The following is an 18,241-nucleotide window of genomic DNA, read 5'->3' on the forward strand; positions in this document are numbered from 1 at the left end:
TGTAATTCATTGGGAACACACTGGCAGTGGCAAGCTGTTCTTTGCCACAAAACTGTGGTCCTCAACTAGGGATGTTCAATATTGGGTTTTTTGCCGATATCCGATCTTCCAATATTGTCGAAGTCTTAATTTCCGATTCCTATATCAACCGATAACGATACAGTCCTTTTTTCACCAAAAGTAAACTATATCACATATCTAAATAAAATTGTTATATTATATGCACCTTCCAGAAAGCATGCATATTGGATTCATTACAGAGGTGACGTCAACACTCCCACATTATTTGTATCAATATAATATCTATTCAGACCTCACAGATGCATAACAGAAAGTAAAACAAACAAGTTGATTATTTTTGCTGTAGATTTCTGTTTAGTCAGTGAAATAGCATGCATAAAAAATAATGCATTTTTAAGCTATTATCTGCCAATATCGGGAGGCTGTTCTAAACCTAGGCTGCGACCCCCCAAAATAATCATACTTGAACTGGGGACCACCCACCCTGACAAGCACTTGGAATTGTAGGAGTTGAGGCATTACATTTAGTTTAACTCGGTTCCACAGATAGATGTTGTGAAAATATCTGATCTACAAGCTCACATCGCCTCTTTCTTATATTATTTGACGATTTGGAAAATGTCAAGGTATTGAAAGGGTATTACAAGTCCTTAAATTGTCACTTTACTGTCATTTCTCTTGTACATTGAGTTTGCATGCAGGCAGAACAAACAGAGATGGGCATATGGCCAGCGGTTGGCACCTGACTGCTTGTTGCTAGACTGTATATTCCAGCCAGGAAGCGAACTCCTTACACTCTCTCCCGAGGCTCCACACCCATTAGTCTGTTGTATGGTTACGTTGTTGGCTTTTGTATATGTACACAACACTCCTTATCCCAGTTCTCACCAACCCATGCACCTCTTGCACTACTGATTTGCTGGATTTCCCATTGTGTGTGCTTTTGTTAAGAACTTGTGTGGGGACTCACCCCCCAAAATGGAGACTCATCCCTGAAGTAATTAAACACCTTCTAATTAAAAACAATTCTTGTAATTTTGAAAATGTAGGTTACTTTAGATAGCATGTTATTTGGCCAGATGCCAGGTCATTTGTAGACCTGGCATCCTAGTTCAATTAACAGATTATTGATATTTTTGATACAGTATACACACTTTAGGCTTATGATAGGCTAATGGTTTACCTATGGTCCTAGATTTCTATTTGTATGCATTTGATGGATTACCTCAGATTGTCCTTGCTTATACTGTAAATCGCTCTGGATTAAGAGAGTCTGCTGATTCCTAAATAATAAAATTGAAATTGTAATTCTTAATTTTGTGGGGAAATCTTTCACAGAAAATAAGGGTGTGTAGCGTTAGTTGCGGAAGCCACGGGTGAGTCTTAACCGGCCACATATGTCAGACACTTGTACATTTTCTGAGTTAAATGAACATTTAACAGAGGGGAAGGAGTGCCAATGCCTGATTAGCTGGTGTGCTGGTGAGCTTCCCTCGTTTGGCTTCAGTATGGTTTTAAAGCTTAGTTTGTTTGGTTTCTCTGCCGTTTGGGATGGGAGTTGGCCTGTGCACACTTAGAGCATTACGTATTTGGGTTTGGAAGAATATCACATAAAAGATAATTGATTGAGTTGCACTGACTTGTAACATACATAAGTTTGATTAAGTTGACTTAATACCCCATTAGGTTGAACACATGCACCTTCAAGAAAGCAATGCATGCATGTTGGATAATGTATTCATTACAGAGGTGACGTCAACACATTATTCGTCCCCATGAAGTAAATAGAATAACATTCCATATAGGCCTACATATTAAAGAGGTTAACTTATTTTACATGCTGTCGCGCACATAATATGCATATAATATGAATAGTCTAACAGATCCGTCTTGAGAGATAATGTGTACCGATTGGTATGACTGGATAGAATCTGTAGGAGTAATATCAGAAAATGTGTTTCACAACAATTGGCCCCTTGATGGGGCTGTAACAGGTGATGTGATCATTTTGGTCAGAGGTTTTTCATTTCCCTCTAGGGAGTGTGCACGCTCACACTGATGGGTCCAGTTATAGGCCAAAGGGTGAATCAGCCTGTTATAGCCGATTTGAATAATGTAGGTTGGCATTTCTTCCTTGGCCTAGTGGGGATGTGCGTGCAAAGTTTCACGGCATGATTTGAGCCATTTTGTAGAAAACAGGCCACTCCAAGCATATGACAAATTTCTTGATCACATGACTATAGAGATGTGAAGTGATTTGGGTGTTGATGTTCAGTTGCACTTCCAGTTCTCCACACATAACAGTCTTTCAGTGTCTGGTGAGCCTCAATAAACCCAGGACCTGGCCAACACTCTACAAAATACAAACACAAACACCTGCCACTCAATAACCTTGGCACCATGCATCTCCACCCATGCACAGCAGAACCCAAATCACACCAGTTCTCTTATCTATCTATATATGGCGCATATCTTATCTATGCACCATGTCTCTGTCTGTGTGTATGGCTGTAATGCACCTAACTGGTGCATTAAACTAACTAACTGGGCATAAAAGGGACACAGACATAATAACTGGTTGCAGGCATCCATTTCCAACTTCCAAGTAGGCCAGTAACCTATGGGCACCGCTATAGAGGATCTGGACAGGGCCCAAATTAGCCAATTGATCACACCTGATCACCCCTAGATCTCCATATATGGAGCTAGCCTGTTCTGACATCCAATGATGTTCTGATCTGCATAGACTCCACATTTGGGCATGCCTGATAAAGAACTCAGGCATACACAGACATAATAACTGGGTTAGACCACTCTAGTAAAGGATAAAGGGCGGACACCACATTTTGGTGTTAAAAATGCAGAAGTGCTCACGAGTGTTCAATGTTAAACCCCAGCTGCACTGCACGGGCCCGCCTAGCGCCTGCTGTCACAGCTTTGACCAGTAGGGCCGAGCGCTTCAACGTTGGCCAGCTGTTCTGGGGGCTTGAATCACACCCCACTACCACGCCGGGGTTGGTGGGATGGGATGTTATTTACCTCCCCCTGTGTGTGTGTGTGTGTGTGTGTGTGTGTGTGTGTTTCCTGTCTCTTTTACAGGTCCAGTAGTTTGCAGGCAGAGGGGGGGTATGGGAGGGGCATATGGCCAATGGCTGACGTTTGACTGGTTGTTGGTAGACTAGGCACTCGGCCGTCCCCGCCCTGGGGGTGACACTGCGGTGAGTCACCTCTGAGTTCAAGTCAAGTCAAGTTTATTTATATAGCACATTTCATATGGCAGGCGTACGCTCAATGTGCCACAAGCCTGCCTCATTCCACATTTGTTTTAACCACGTTAACCGAAATGTTGGGCATGTCATTCATTATCATTAGGCAAGATTTTTAAAGCATTTCCAAATTGTTTCAAAACTTTTCAAGAAAGAATTTCCTAAAACATTCAATCATTCACGTTTAAATATAGCACATCTATAAGCTCGCAATCACGATACACTGTATGTGTAACTGTAGATCGGCTATTTTCGCTGATCGCTGTACAATGAAATAGGCCTAAACATAATAGGGTTCCACCCGGGGTCGATTAGGCAAGGCAAGTCCCGAATGGAAAACTGTACCTCAACATGAGGACACGTCACTCAATACAAAACTACAGACACGTCTACAAACACAATTGGCCCGTGTTCGAGGCAGGTAAGCTGGGCGGGGAGGGCGATCTTTGCCACTGCACGACACATACTCCTATAGGCTGGGGTGGCGCTTGCCAACGTGGAATGTTAAGGAGGAATAGCATGGAGGCGCTATGTCCTCCCGGTGGATGCTCCTCACTAGTCTGGCAGGTGAGCCTGTATATCAACAGTGCCAAGCACTAAATTGGAGAGATAAAGGTGTCAGAATAATTGGCTACTCTAAATTTGTGAAAAATAAAGGTTCCACTCTTTTATTCTGTTTTCTTTGTTGTTTTTTTATTTTGTTACATTTATTTGACTAATGTTTGCTTTATTTCAGATGAATAAAGTGAACAAACAGACAGACAGCAAAGGCAGGAGAGATAGAAGGTATTACATGCAGCAGTCAAGAGCCTGATCAGGTCAGATTCAAACCCAGCCAGTTGCAGTGGGAGTTATTTATGTGGTATGCACCTCAGCTATCCGGGGGACCCTCACGTTTTTTCTGTCACAGTTGCTGTCTGCTGATAGCCGACACTAATACATCGTGGTTCCATTCCATGCCATTAGCTGTTAGATTACCTCTTTCCCGGTTATTTGGCCAGCTAGTGCTAATACAGCAGTGGAGGCAGTCGCTCAGGGGTAGTGTGGTTGCTTGGGAATCGAGAAGTTCCCAGTTTGATCCCAGCCAATGGTGAAGGATCCCAGAGCAAGACAATGAACAACTACTGTAGCCTACTTAGTAGAAGGTTGGTGCCTTGCATGGTTATCTGCCATCCAGGTGAATGGAATGCACAATTGCACATTGCAAAGTGCATAAATGCATGATAGGGTTAGATAGATTATATTGTTATACTTTCCAGCTGTCAGTCAACAATGTTATTTTCACTCTATAATATTCTTACTTCTGGGGAGAATAAACCCTAGTCCCAAGCAGGGTTGGAGTTTCTACCCGGGGTTGAACGGCTGCAGTGAAACGGCTTGTGTGCTTCCCCTGCGTGTATATGAAAGTGTTTTATATAAGTCGGCCAATGAGCAATATCTCTCTCATCCACTCATCTCTCTTAGGGCCGATTCATACTCCTATTTTAGAGCCGAATAACAGTCGGTTCGGCTCTGTAGAGCCTACAATGTGACGTCATTTGAGGTTCGGGGGGGCGGGTACCATCCTAAAGTCGGCTCTTTGGTGCTACTGAAAATTGCTGACGAGCCGAAATCATTTCGGCACTACAGCGCCGAAACAGTGGTAAAATAGGAGTATGAATCGGCCCTTACTCTTGTGACAATTTTCTGGGATTTGATGGAGGGAGACCAAGCCTGATTCATTCGAATCAAAGTGCAGCGTAAACTGCTGCACCCTCCTTTGTCCTTTGGGTTGAATGCAGGTGCATGGTCTCAAAAACATAAAGGAAAACTGGCAGAAAAAGACTCGCTCTCTGAGTGAACTACTAAGGAAGACTCAATGGGCCATATTCAGACCGCAGCCATCTTGCCAGCAAGGTGCTACCTAGGTGATACTTGCCATAGACAGCCCATTCATCCAAACAGAAAAGTCCTATCTAATTATATTAAACAACGTCAAACTCACCAACATCGCAGCTGTAGGGAAAGCTTGAATTATCCTCTTTCAATCTGTAAAGTGTTTGTTTCATAAAAATCCACCGTAGACATTATATGAGCTACTTCCTGTCAAGAAATTCCTTGCAGATTGCAGATGAAGTGCTGGAGTTTGGAAGTGCTCGTTGACTATCACTCAACGGCCTATGCGTACCACCTGTTTTGAATGTGCACATAATGCAGGAGGCAGCAGGAGGTTGCTTTACTGAACGAGCGCTTCCATACTCTGATACTTAGAAAAATATCATCTGCAAGGAATTTCTTGACAGGAAGTAGCTCATAACATGTATACGGTGGATTTTTATTAAACAAAAACTTTACAGATTGAAAGAGGATAATTCAAGCTTTCCCTATACAGCTGCAATGTTGGTGATGTTGATGTTGTTTAATATAATTAGAGAGAACTTCTCTGTTTGGATCAATGGGCTGTCTACAACATTGCTTTTAATTGATCTTTTTTTTTTTGTTATTCATGTCCTCACTGCATTGCATTACTGCTTGTTTTTTAATGTCTTTGCCTTGCTTTTTTCTTTCTTTTTTTCATTGCTCTGTAAAGCACTTTGAGCTGCATTTCATGTCATGAAAGGTGCTATACAAATAAAGTTTTATTATTATTATTATTATTATGGGAATCACCTTGCTGGCAAGATGGCTGCGGTCTGAATATGGCCAATAGACGAAGGATCGAAGCGTTTCCTACTTTTTTGCACCCCTCACTTTGAGCACAGAGCATTTTATGAGCATGTTAAAATACAAGAAATACTATTCTCATGTTCATGCAGACAGCGAGTCATTTTCCTTTTTAATTTAATTATTTTAATTATCTTTTCATTTCCAGTTTTCCTATTTAATTTGAATCAAATGGATCTTGTATCCAACCAACAGAACACTGTCTTCTGCTTGTACAAAGGACAAAGCAGCATGAGAACTCATGGCGTAGTCCATTGTTTTGCTGTTGAATTATACATCAGCCGATTCAGCAGGAGTCTGGTCCCCAAGCTCCATCTGTGTTATGGCTTTTTTATTTTACAAGCGCATATTCCTTTAGACTGAAATCCAATCGTTTTTCATTGATCGTTGAGTCACTATTAGGTTATCGGCTAAATTATTCCCACCACCGTGCTGGGGGTGGGAATAATAGAATAATAGAAAAATGATATTGTTACACATGATCTGATATTAGGTCCAGAAGTCCTTTACTGTCTATGTAAGTATAGAGATGACAGATGCGATTATTGTACATTATCTAATTACAGTATTATAATGGTGAAGATTAACTATCATTTATTTAGCTGGGGACCCCCTTGAACCCCCTCAAGGACCCCTGGAGGTCCCCGGATCAAACTTTAGAACCACTGCGGTAAAGAAAGTAATGGAAATAGCCGATATACAAAGAGAGTTGTTGTGAGCTTGTAGATCTGTTGTTTTCAAAATATTTGTTTATACATTTTGAAAACTTTCATTTGGACATTCTGCACAATGAGTAACCTACTTTTGGTACTTTAGGTACACTTTGATGGCAATACTTTTGTACATTTACTTTACTGAAAATTTCAATACTAAACTTTTTCCATCACTGATGCAAATGTGAAGCCTTTGAGGGCAGTTTGCAGACACAACAGTTGCTGAGAGACAATATCATTGTCCATCTGTGCTTTAGTTTCTGAAATCCCCTGCAAGCGGCGGGTCTTCCCAGCTGTTGTTTGAATATCATCTTCTAAACCCTATGTTAATACAAATCTAATTGAAAGAGCTTCATATCCTAGTGTAGGCCTATCCGGTTACTTTACACTTGTGTAATATATATATATATATATATATATATACAGAGCCAGAGCCTGCTTGTATGGGTCTATACCGTTCAGTCTAATCTGATTCATTTGATTCGTAACGTGTGTCTTTGAGAGGGAGTCTGCGTGTGCCTGTGAATGCATGTTATGTGCAGTGCATGCTATGCAGACCCTGTAATTGGCACAGACAGCTGACTTGATAACCTGTGTGATTGTCTCTGTGGGTTCCATCTGCACTCTTAATACGTCGGGTCAATGCGAGTTTAATTAGCTGTGCTGTGCGTGGATGACAGTCTGTTTAGTCGACGGCCCTCTTGTTACCTTGCTATGTCCTATGTGTTTGGATCCACTATAAGTGCATTTCAATTTCTATCATGGTTACGGTATTACTTTGTTATAATTCGTTGTCTCTTTCTCTATATTTATTTAAAAAATGACAAAGGTAAGTGCAACATGTAGTTCAGTTAGACCAGTGGTTCTCAACCTTTTCATGCCATGACCGCCTACAAATACACACACACACACACACACACACACACACACACACACACACACACACACAATTACGATTTTATCCCATTATATTATTATTACACCATCACAAATTATTACCAGAATAGAGATCAGTTAAGATCAGAGGTTTTACTTTAATCACAATAAATGTAGTTACATCTAAATAAACCTTTCATTAATGACCTCATGCCTCAAAGTGTTGTAGCAGTATTGGCTGAATCTGTGTCCAAGCTCAGCAGCGTGCCAAACAGCCTCATTATAGCAGTCGCCCACTCACAAATTGATTTAAGGTTTACTTTGTCAATGGCTCTGTACTTTTGTCTATTCAGGCTATCGGTATGCCTGCTTGCAAGGCTGTGCTTACCCAGCAAATCTAGAGGCTGACCCAGATTAATTTGCTATACAGTTTGGTATAGTCAGTCAGTCTGTCCCACTGGGGACGGTACGCCTACATCTCTATTCAGTTTGGTATAGTCAGTCAGTCTGTCCCACTGGGGACGGTAGGCCTACATCTCTATTCAGTTTGGTATAGTCAGTCAGTCTGTCCCACTGGGGACGGTACGCCTACATCTCTATTCAGTTTGGTATAGTCAGTCAGTCTGTCCCACTGGGGACGGTAGGCCTACATCTCTATTCAGTTTGGTAGAGTCAGTCAGTCTGTCCCACTGGGGACGGTACGCCTACATCTCTATTCAGTTTGGTATAGTCAGTCAGTCTGTCCCACATGGGGACGGTAGGCCTACATCTCTATTCAGTTTGGTATAGTCAGTCAGTCTGTCCCACTGGGGACGGTAGGCCTACATCTCTATTCAGTTTGGTATAGTCAGTCAGTCTGTCCCACTGGGGACGGTAGTACCGTGTGTTGGTTCATCTCTCCCATTTCAAGTCATCTCCATTATGATCTTTTATTATATCCCTAATAGTGCAGTACGATGTGTCAAAAAAGCCCATTATTTTAGGTTTAGTATTGAACATGTGGGAGTGTCAAATGATCTATTAGCTACAGATGATCTATTAGCTACAGTACTTTTGTACCAGCTACAAAAGCCTTTGTAGTTCAATTATGATCTAATTTGACATTGTTCTGGAGCAGGAGCAGAGTGAGGAATGTAATGATTACTGAGATAAGCACAGGCCAGGGGTCAGTCCGAGGTGTCACAGGTGAGGAAAGAGCCAAACCTTCATGGCTACTCTAAAAGAGTACGCCAGCCAGACAGTGGCCAACAACTGGCTGGCGTATTGTTCTGGGAGGTCCAAAAATAGATGACACCCCCCCCCCCCCCGGTTTCTCATAGTTTGGACTCTTTAGAACCAAGATCTGCAAAAAAAAACTATTTCAGCACAAATATCCTACGAGAGTACACCTCGTACCGCACTAGGTACTAACTGTCCAGGTGTGACTGAAGGATTCTGAAAATACACTAATATTGCTATTACATCATGAACCATCCAGACATATCAGGGCATCTGTCTGGAACAGCTCGATCTGATATACTGAACCCAGTCTGAGAACTGAACGTGCGGAATAACAAGTAGCTCATACTAGCGTTCAGTTTTATGGGACAAACTTCAGGTCTGCACCAACTCTCCATTCTTTCGTCCTTTTATAATGTTTGTTTTGCATTGTCTCTTAACACTTTAATAATGCTTAATCTAGGCCTAGTCCTGAAACATGGCTGTCATGATCACGACAGTCATGCTGCAACTTCAGTCTGTTTTTTGGAACCACTATATTTACAGAGCAAACGTGTATACATAAACGTTCACATTTCAAATATAAAGTGCTCACCCAAGGTGCCACGTGGTGTTAGAAATGTCATGGTATAGCTATTAGCACCAGACAGTCGTGCATTCTGCGTTCATCTGAAAATCCGAATTACATCGAAAATTCACAGTTGAACACTGAGAGAGCACTCGCGTATTAGTTTGTATTGGCAGTGCAGTCAGTGTGCATATCTTGAACACACCCAGTGTTTCAGAGTGCAACACTGCACCTCCCAACCGATAGGGTCGTTGTAGTTGAAACTTAGCATATGGCGGGAAAAAAACAGCTGGGATAAAAACCCTTTTTAACAATGTGGAATGCACAGGTGCTAACAGCCAATCCTGGAAATTTCTAACTAATTTGATATTCTGAACTTTTATACACTTTGCTGATAGCAGTCCCAAAAAACAGGCTGAAGTTTCGCCATGCATGTGAACCATGCAAATCATAAAGGACTTTGAATTGCCTTGTTATTGAAATGTGCTATACAAATAAACCTTTCCTTGCCTTATACAGTTTTTGGGCATTTTCACTTTAATCTATAGCTGCATAATGCGGGAATTGTTTATTGGCATGCATCTAAGAAAATTGTGATTGTGATTCTGAAATTCTTCATCATTGCCTGCACAGTAAAGTCCTCAGAGCTGATAGCCTATCCTTTCTTTACTCCAAACTTTGTTGTGACAATTTGGAGTGACAAAAAAAGGATATAGGCTATATATAGCTCTTATACATTTGTACACTCTGGAGTCTGGAGTGTAACAAGTGTAACCAAATGGACATGTATTGGGATTTATACTGTGTGCACACTGCACTGTGCATGCATGCATCAATGGCAGCCCTCTTGTGACAAGTGTTGCTCAGAACAGCGCCTCTCTGGTTGCCAAGGTGGGCCTGGGGGGAGTAGAGGCGTTCCTTGGCAGCACATGGACACCTGGAGCGGTGTCCTGTGACGCACGGGCATTCCCCGCGGACGGTGTGCCCATCCTATATTCCTACCCCTATTCCTACCCCCACCACCCTGAATAATCCAATGTAAATTTAACCCCCCCCCCCCCCCCCACACACACACACCACCACCACCACCACCACCAAAAAAGAAAAAAGAAAATCCGTAGTATTTTATTTAGTCTAGCTGTGGTATGGTATCATCACAGTATGCACGGATTGCACGCTAGGTGTGTTCTTACAATAATACACGCGCTATGTTACCGGACCAAAGTATTTGCTCGTGTAAACTTCCTGGACAAACAGCTAAAGGAAGTGCCAGGCCCGTTGCCTCTCCGGTGACTTGCGCACTGTTTTTACACCTTCTTTCTAAATAAGGCAGCGGGGGCTGTCAGACATATGACCAGCCGTCCCGATTTGGGTTCTGCTACAGGATCCATCGCATCCCATGATCGCTCAACGACGCTCCCCAATGAAAGTCCCCTTCCTTCCCGTCCCCTGTCCTGTCCTGTGACCGTCTGTCCCACCAAATGACAGACCGTCCGGACTGAGAGCTCACCGCATTCTGCTGCGTTTTCAGAGGCGCTGCGCACTCTTTGCTGCTGGATTGCAACTCTCTCTCTCTCTCTCTCTCTCTCTCTCTCTCTCTCTCTCCCTCTCTCCCTCCCTCTCTCCCCCCCCCCTCTCTCTCTCTCCCTCTCGTGTGGTGATGAGGTGGCGGTGGGTGAAGTCAGAGTGATGTCACACGAGCTCGGGATGCGAGTGCAGCTCCTGCAAGGTGAGCTAGTTTGGTGAGTGGTCCCTCTCCACGGCCGAGGCGCGGAGCTGCAAAAGATGGTCATCGCCGCCACCTCAAGCTCCGTAGCGCTCCTCTGTCACTGTCGCCCTGCCCGTCGCAGCAGCACCGCTCAGATATCCTCGGGCTATGGTTCTGGTTCTTCTGGTTCCGTGCCCGGGGCCTCCGTGATCACCACCATCACCCGCCTTCCCAAAACAAGCCTTCTTTACCACAATGCCAAAGGACGAGGAGGAAAAATAAGAAGAGCCGTATCTCCAGGGCCGCTAGTAACCTTGCCCACGTGCCCCACCAAAGGTCGCGCCGGATGGCCGTTGTTGCGCAGAGGTGCGCCCACAGCATGCCCACCCGCACGCACTGGACGCACTGCACTACAGCGCTGCTCGTTATATTAGCGACTTCTCTGCTGGGGATTGCGTCGTCCTACCCCGTCCCGAGCAGGACTAATGCAACTTCCCTGGAGAAGCGCTGGGAAAGCCTTTTCTCGCGTTCCTATCTGGGTCTGACCGGCGACAAGTCTCAGCTGAACTGGGAGAGTGACTATTTACTGGGCATCAAGAGAGTGCGGCGGCTGTACTGCAACGTGGGCATTGGGTTTCACCTGCAGGTGCTCCCGGACGGCAGGATAAGCGGCACACACAGCGAGAACCAATACAGTGAGTTGTGTCCTATCCGCCCGGCGATGCGCCGTGCATCCATTGTGAGGGTTAAAAGCTGCAATCCGCAATTTTCATCCGTCCTGTCCCGGGGATTCGAACCATATAGTCTCCCTCCCTCCGCATACGGAATCCCCGTTCATGACTCATGAGCATACATGTATAGGCTATGATAGACCTCCCCGACACTAATGTAGGGAGACCACCTCCTCCCAACCACTGCAGATTAACTTGTTGTATTGGATTAACATATACTCAGATACTCTACACACATTGGTTAAATGGCGTTTTGTTGATTGAAATAATCACCGGATTGCAGCTTTATTTTAACCTACATAATAGTTACAAAATTATAAAGGAGTCTGCCAATGTATTTTCTTGTAACTGTCAGAGCTAAATGAACACTGATCACACCGTGTGTTGCTGATCTTGCATGATATTTAATAGGTTGTCGTGTCGGCATTGTTGAAAGTTTGCGAAAGCAAAGGCAAATCTATTAAAAAACCTCGCATTCGTCACTGCGAAATATCTTCCCAGGCCAAAACATGACATGAATGCTTGGACCGATATAGACGCACACTTATTTTTACACTCTCCCCAGTCCCGCAGCGGGTCTGAAACAAATTACCAATGCATGCACGCATACATGCACGTCTGTCGAGATACATTAAAGCTTTTTAAAACACAAACGTTGCATGCATCTCATCTGATAAACTGCAATTTCACCATGGAGCAATGCATTCCATCCAGTCGCAATGCACCTGCAAGGTTACACCCACTGCTGCATTGATGCACGTGTTATAATGGCCAGTCGCAGCAGTGGCAGCGTGTGTGTGCTGTGCTGGACAGGAGGACATGAGGGTTGGTTAACTATAACTAACGGCTCTGTTTGGTTTTAAAGGTCTTATAGAGATATCTACGGTGGAGCGAGGAGTGATCAGCATGTGTGGCGTGAGAAGTCAGCTGTTTGTCGCAATGAACAGCAGAGGAAGGTTGTATGGAACGGTACGTGCGCGCGCAACTGTAGCCTTATATTTCGTATATATTTGTTCATGAAATGAAATATGTCCTGAATTATGGCAGCTATAAATGCCTATAGTAATTTAGTGGTTCTCAACCTGTGCCTGGCTGTGGGTCCCCAGATGACAGTGTGAAGTGACAATTTAAGGACTTTTAAAAGGAAGAAAAGAAAAAGACCAAATAATGCATCAAAAGTAGCTAATCAACAAAACTAGTCTACCTGCATGAAAACTGGTCAAACATTCACCAAATTGTCAAATAAGAATGAGTCAAAACATTTGAAAATATATGTGTAACCAAGTCAAACAATGTTGAATGCCTCAACTCTGTCAGGGTAGGGGGTCCCCGTTCAAATATGATTATTGTGTGAGGTCCCCAGTTCAAATATGACTTTATATTTGGGGGGGGGGGGGTCTCCAGTTCAAATATTATTTTGGGGGGTCCCCAGTTCAAATATTATTTTGGGGGGTCCCCAGTTCAAATATTATTTTGGGGGGCCCCCAGTTCAAATATTATTTTGGGGGGTCACAGCCTGAAAAGGTTGAGAACCACTTGTCTATATCATTGACATTGAGTAGCCTGAGTTCTCCTTGAGTGAACATAATGAATGATAATTCAGTTTCACTTGCTTGTACATAGACTGCATTGAGCCTGATAATGACTCTCAGCATCATGAGAGCTGAGGTTTTTCCCAAAAAGTCAAGAAAATCAATGTAGGTATAGGCTATATATATATATAGACAATCACACATCTGTATTTGGTCTATTGCCTATTGATGTCTGCACTGTCTGCACATGTCTTATGTGGGTCAAACGTCAATATTACATGCAAGAGTTGATTTAACATTGATGTATGTGACACATTACTGTGTTAAAAAAGAAAATCAGTTTTGTAGCTATGCCAGTGGTTCTCCAACCTGTGGGTCGGGGGACCCCACATGATTTGATTTTTTGGGGGGTCCCCATGTGACAGGGAAGTGACAATTTAATTTGAAAAAAGAAAAACAGAAATGAATCAGACAATTACTGCATCAGAAGTAATCAACAAACGCTACTATAAACATTTGAATTATAAGAAAGAGCCACGCACGGACCCCCGTCTTTACCCCTCGGGAGCCCTGTAAAAACATGCAAAATCCTCAGTGTTGATTCAACTCTGAGAGTGAGTAATTTCAACAGGTCAATTTTGGTCCATTTGTACACACTGTGTTGGAGAACCATACAGTAGCCTGCCCTGTTTGCTTGGCTGCAGCCCCTGATTAAAATCATCAACAATCAGTTGAGTTTCAGGCTAATAGATTTCACACACACACACACACACACACACACACACACACACACACACACACACACACACACACACACACACACACACACACACACACACACACACACACACACACACACACACACACACACACACACACACACACACACCATGTAATGTTTGTAAAGCTAATGTCATGCAAGGAATTAGATTTAAAAAAAGAAGTCTTGTGTTGCTAAGCAATCAGAGATATCCGCCTACCAATATGTCTGGTGACGTCTAGATTCAATGTAGTTGCTAGAACAGCGGTGAGAATGGCCACTAGCAAACCTACACTATACAGCCGCTGCTTTGAATCCCAAATCTGATACCATTCCAATATGAAGGATCTCCCTCAACAGTTTGCAAATGTGGTTAATTATTAACCCATTAAAACCCGTGTCATTTTAGATTGTTGCCTTGGCAATTAAAAGATAGCAGACCTACACAAGTTCAAAGCTCGTACATCTGCTATTTATTAAACATGTTGAAAGTGTGAGAACTACTAATTTAAAAGCCGTTTGTAGAGTCGTCCTCGGGTCTTAAAGGGTTAAATGTACAAGTTACTTACACCCAGTTTTCCATCCCCTAAAGGTAGAATTGTACGTAGACGTCACCAGATGTATTGGTATAGGCTTAGATCTCTGATCGTCTGGCAAACGCAAGACTAGGTTATAAGTAAGAGGGTGGTGCGTCTGCATTTGAAAAGGGCAATTCTTATTTGAACAAAATGCCACCTCCTCCAATTTCCCTTAAAGTATGCCTTCTAAGTATTAGGTGAAGGTCATAAGGAAACCATGTCATGTGCTGTGATGTTCATCATGCGTCGCTTGATTTGCTTACCCTGTTCCATATCTCGGACACTTCCTAGAGAGCCTTCCGAGACGAATGCAAGTTCAAGGAGACCTTGCTGCCAAACAACTACAACGCCTATGAGTCTTCTGTTTACAAGGGTTTCTACATCGCCCTCAGCAAGCACGGCCGCGTGAAGCGAGGCAACAAGGCCACCACCGCCATGACTGTCACACACTTCCTCCCCCGACTATGAGAACTGGCAATAACTCACAAGAATTTGCACATGTGGATGTACGTCCAGGTAATAACAGAAATGCGGTGATCGCACATACTCACACACAAATGGGACTGCGAAAAAGCTACACAAATATTTATTCTCTTTATATATGTATATTTGGATAGCTCTCTTTGTATTAAAACATATATATATGTATTTATGTATACATATATATACAGAACATATATGTATACACGCCATACTGTGCTGCTTATTGTTTTTATGGTTATTGACAGGACGAGTTGAAGCCGTTGCCTGTCTCACTTTACATTGGTGCTTGCTGTAACTGAAGTATGTCACTTCCTGTTCTGAGACGGAGGATGAGAGCTGTATCCTGTGCTTTTACAGTGTGAAATGAATACTTTTTATTACCTCAAAGAACCACTTTACTGGATGAAGGGATGCATGGACTTCTCGCTCAACTGTCCGCTAAAGCTCCTAATTTCTCTAAAAAGCTGACCTTTTTAGCGCTTTGGCGTTTTTTTGCTCAGTTATTAGATGTCCAGCAGTGTGAAAAATGAGACTTCTTCTTTCAATGCACTTCCTTTGCTGCACGATGTAAAGGTGCCTTGCTGTTCCCACTTGTGGCCCCTGTAAACATGCATGTAAGAGACACCCAGTTGGAGTCAGAAATAGGGCTGACACTCTGGAGAGGCCTCGGAGGGGGACAGGACTATCTCTGGTTTATTTTCTTTTCTGTAATTAGATCGATTAAGTAATATTCACTCTGGTGCAGAGAGCAATATGGTTCCGCTGGTACACAATGATGTTGACAGGAATCTGTATGTTTGACATGAGATGATTACCTCTGTCCAGGCTGTTGGGGCAACACTCTTAAAGATTTAACGATTTTTCTCCCCCTCCGATTGGATTGTCTCCACAAGAACAGACTTAGGGGAAAATTAAATGCACACAGTAGACGTGTATGTGCACATTATCTCGGACACTGTTGATATACTGATCTAAAAGCGTTTAGCTTTAGGTCGCTGTTTTTCAATTGTAAGGATTGTAGCTTTAGTGCGTTGCCAGTTGCTGCAGAAAATGATGTCTACTGTCGTTGAAAATAATGTAAATACTTACAATGTGAAACAAACGAAAAAGAGAAACAGGAGCTTTTTTTACGCTGCTTTTAGCGCAATTGCCCGATAGAGGCAAAAACAGTTCAGGTTGCACAGTGGCCATCAACGATGGTGCCTAAGCGCTTTGATAAGAGAATGTTCTCCCACATTGTGTGTTTATTTCCAGTGCATTTGTGTCAGGATGGCATTGGTGGGCCACCGTCAGTCTCCCACTTGTCAATGAGCTCTGCAGCAGCACTGCAGTGGCAGCGAGGCAGATGGGTTTTAGATGTAATTATGGATAAGTCAATGTATGGCACTGGACCCAGGACAGTGCAGTTCCACTCAGAGTGCATGCACGCTGCAAGATCACCTGACAATTCTCTAAATTGAAGTACAGCACAGTAAAATACTCTGTCCGCTGAAATTATAACAATGATGATTTTACTGTGTACTAATCATCCCTGAGAAAGGATGGATTTTGGTTGGATTTTTACAACAGGTGTAATTCCCCAAAATGCCATTATGAATCGGTTTACAAAGCTGAAGATGAGCCATGTTTTGTAAACCTATCGGCATTGTGCGTCGCAATACTAAAATATATCCCCTTACTTTTTCAATTTAAATGAGTGTGGCTGTGAATTTTAATTAGGACAAAATGAGAATCTTGCCGTGTGCATTCACCCCTTTTGACGGTCACAGCTTATAATATCTGCAGCTGTATACTTGAAAGAGGAAGGTTACATTTCCGCCCACACCGGACCGGTGTGAGTCGTTCGTTTATTGGAACAGACAGAGGAAGGAAGAGGGACTATTTTAATCCAAGAGAGAGACTTATGGCAGAGCGTTGGCCCACTGTCTTTGTTGTCCGTCGAACCCCCTGCAAGAATGTGGATCTGCCTGGATGACAGGCAGCCTGCCACATACCTGAGCCGAACCCCCCCTCCCCCACCCCACACCTCCTCCCTCACCCCAGCCCCCCCGACGGGACCTTGGGATTCCAGCTGTAACCCGGGAGCTTCCTCCTCTCTCTCCTATGAGCCTTTTTTTAGTTCAAGGTCAGAGTCGTGGACTGTTGGACCGGGCCCAGTGGCCAGGCAGGGTGGTCTGCTTATGTACAGTATGTAGGTCGTTACACTGTTTTCCCACAAAAGAGGAATTTGAAATGTAGGCATATTTAGTTTTTTAAGCGAGAAAGCGTTTATCCATGTATGCATAAATGCAAGAAGACGAGTTGTCTGTGCCGAAAGCTCTCATCTTTATCACTAGCATCACGCGCTTTACGGTTTGTTCGTAGAACACCATGGCCTCAGTCCCAGTCACCTCCGGCGTGTGCGTGCGTATGTGTATGTGCTGTACTGTATCTGTGTCTAAAATAAGGAAACATAAACACAGATGTTGATTTCTTGATGAGACAGAGGGAGTGAGAGCATGTTGGTGAGCTCTCTACAACAGTGGTTCTCAAAGTGGGCTCTTGGTACTCCCAGGGGGCAGGGGGGTTCCAGAGGGTCCTCACCAGAATGTGTTGAAATCAGTTTAACCACTTTAACTCTATAGTCATCCGTTATTTCCGCAGAATATTTCATTAAACATATCATCAACACAAATCTTGTACTGGAGGTCCCTGCATGGCTGACACAAACTGTTTCCAGCTGGGGTCCTCCACCTCGGCCAAATGCAACTTGGGAGTCTTTCACATGAACAAGTTTGAGAACCACTGATTTTAGAATGTTTCGAAAGAATCCGTCTTCCCTGTGTACTGTGAACAACACTGAACACCATGCCTCTTTGAAACGCTGCTCCATAACAACCACCCCACCCCCTCCCCTCCCTTCCCTTCCCTTCCAAGTAGTTGCGTGTTGGGATATTTCTGGGGATGGGACATCTGCAGAGTTAATGCAGTGTGTGCGTGCGGAGCGGAGCAGCCAGCACAGAAGACAGTTAAGGCAGAGCTAGTCGTATCCTTGTTCTCTCTGTAGAGCAGTGGTTCCCAACCGGTGGGACATTTTATTATATT

The 18,241-nt window shown here is 43.4% G+C and overlaps 1 protein-coding gene across 1 annotated transcript; it reads left to right on the forward strand.

Moving 5' to 3' along the window:
* The first annotated feature begins 11,090 nt into the window (after positions 1 to 11,090).
* fgf6b (fibroblast growth factor 6b) lies at positions 11,091 to 17,792 on the forward strand. Its single transcript, XM_080757594.1, has 3 exons — positions 11,091 to 11,768; positions 12,670 to 12,773; positions 14,966 to 17,792. The coding sequence occupies exons 1-3, from the start codon at positions 11,420 to 11,422 to the stop codon at positions 15,140 to 15,142; spliced, it is 630 nt and encodes a 209-aa protein (XP_080613720.1). The 5' UTR covers positions 11,091 to 11,419; the 3' UTR covers positions 15,143 to 17,792.
* The last annotated feature ends 449 nt before the right edge of the window (positions 17,793 to 18,241 follow it).

This window comes from Protomyctophum bolini (genome assembly GCF_963924005.1).
Source record: "Protomyctophum bolini genome assembly, chromosome: 23".
NCBI lineage: Eukaryota > Metazoa > Chordata > Actinopteri > Myctophiformes > Myctophidae > Protomyctophum > Protomyctophum bolini.

Bases quoted from the DNA above. Each gene is read 5' to 3' on its own strand.
- fgf6b (XM_080757594.1), top strand. From the start codon at position 11,420: ATGGCCGTTGTTGCGCAGAGGTGCGCCCACAGCATGCCCACCCGCACG. The intron at 11,769-12,669 runs GTGAGTTGTGTC...TTGGTTTTAAAG, and splicing joins ACACAGCGAGAACCAATACA to GTCTTATAGAGATATCTACG. The intron at 12,774-14,965 runs GTACGTGCGCGC...GACACTTCCTAG, and splicing joins GAGGAAGGTTGTATGGAACG to AGAGCCTTCCGAGACGAATG.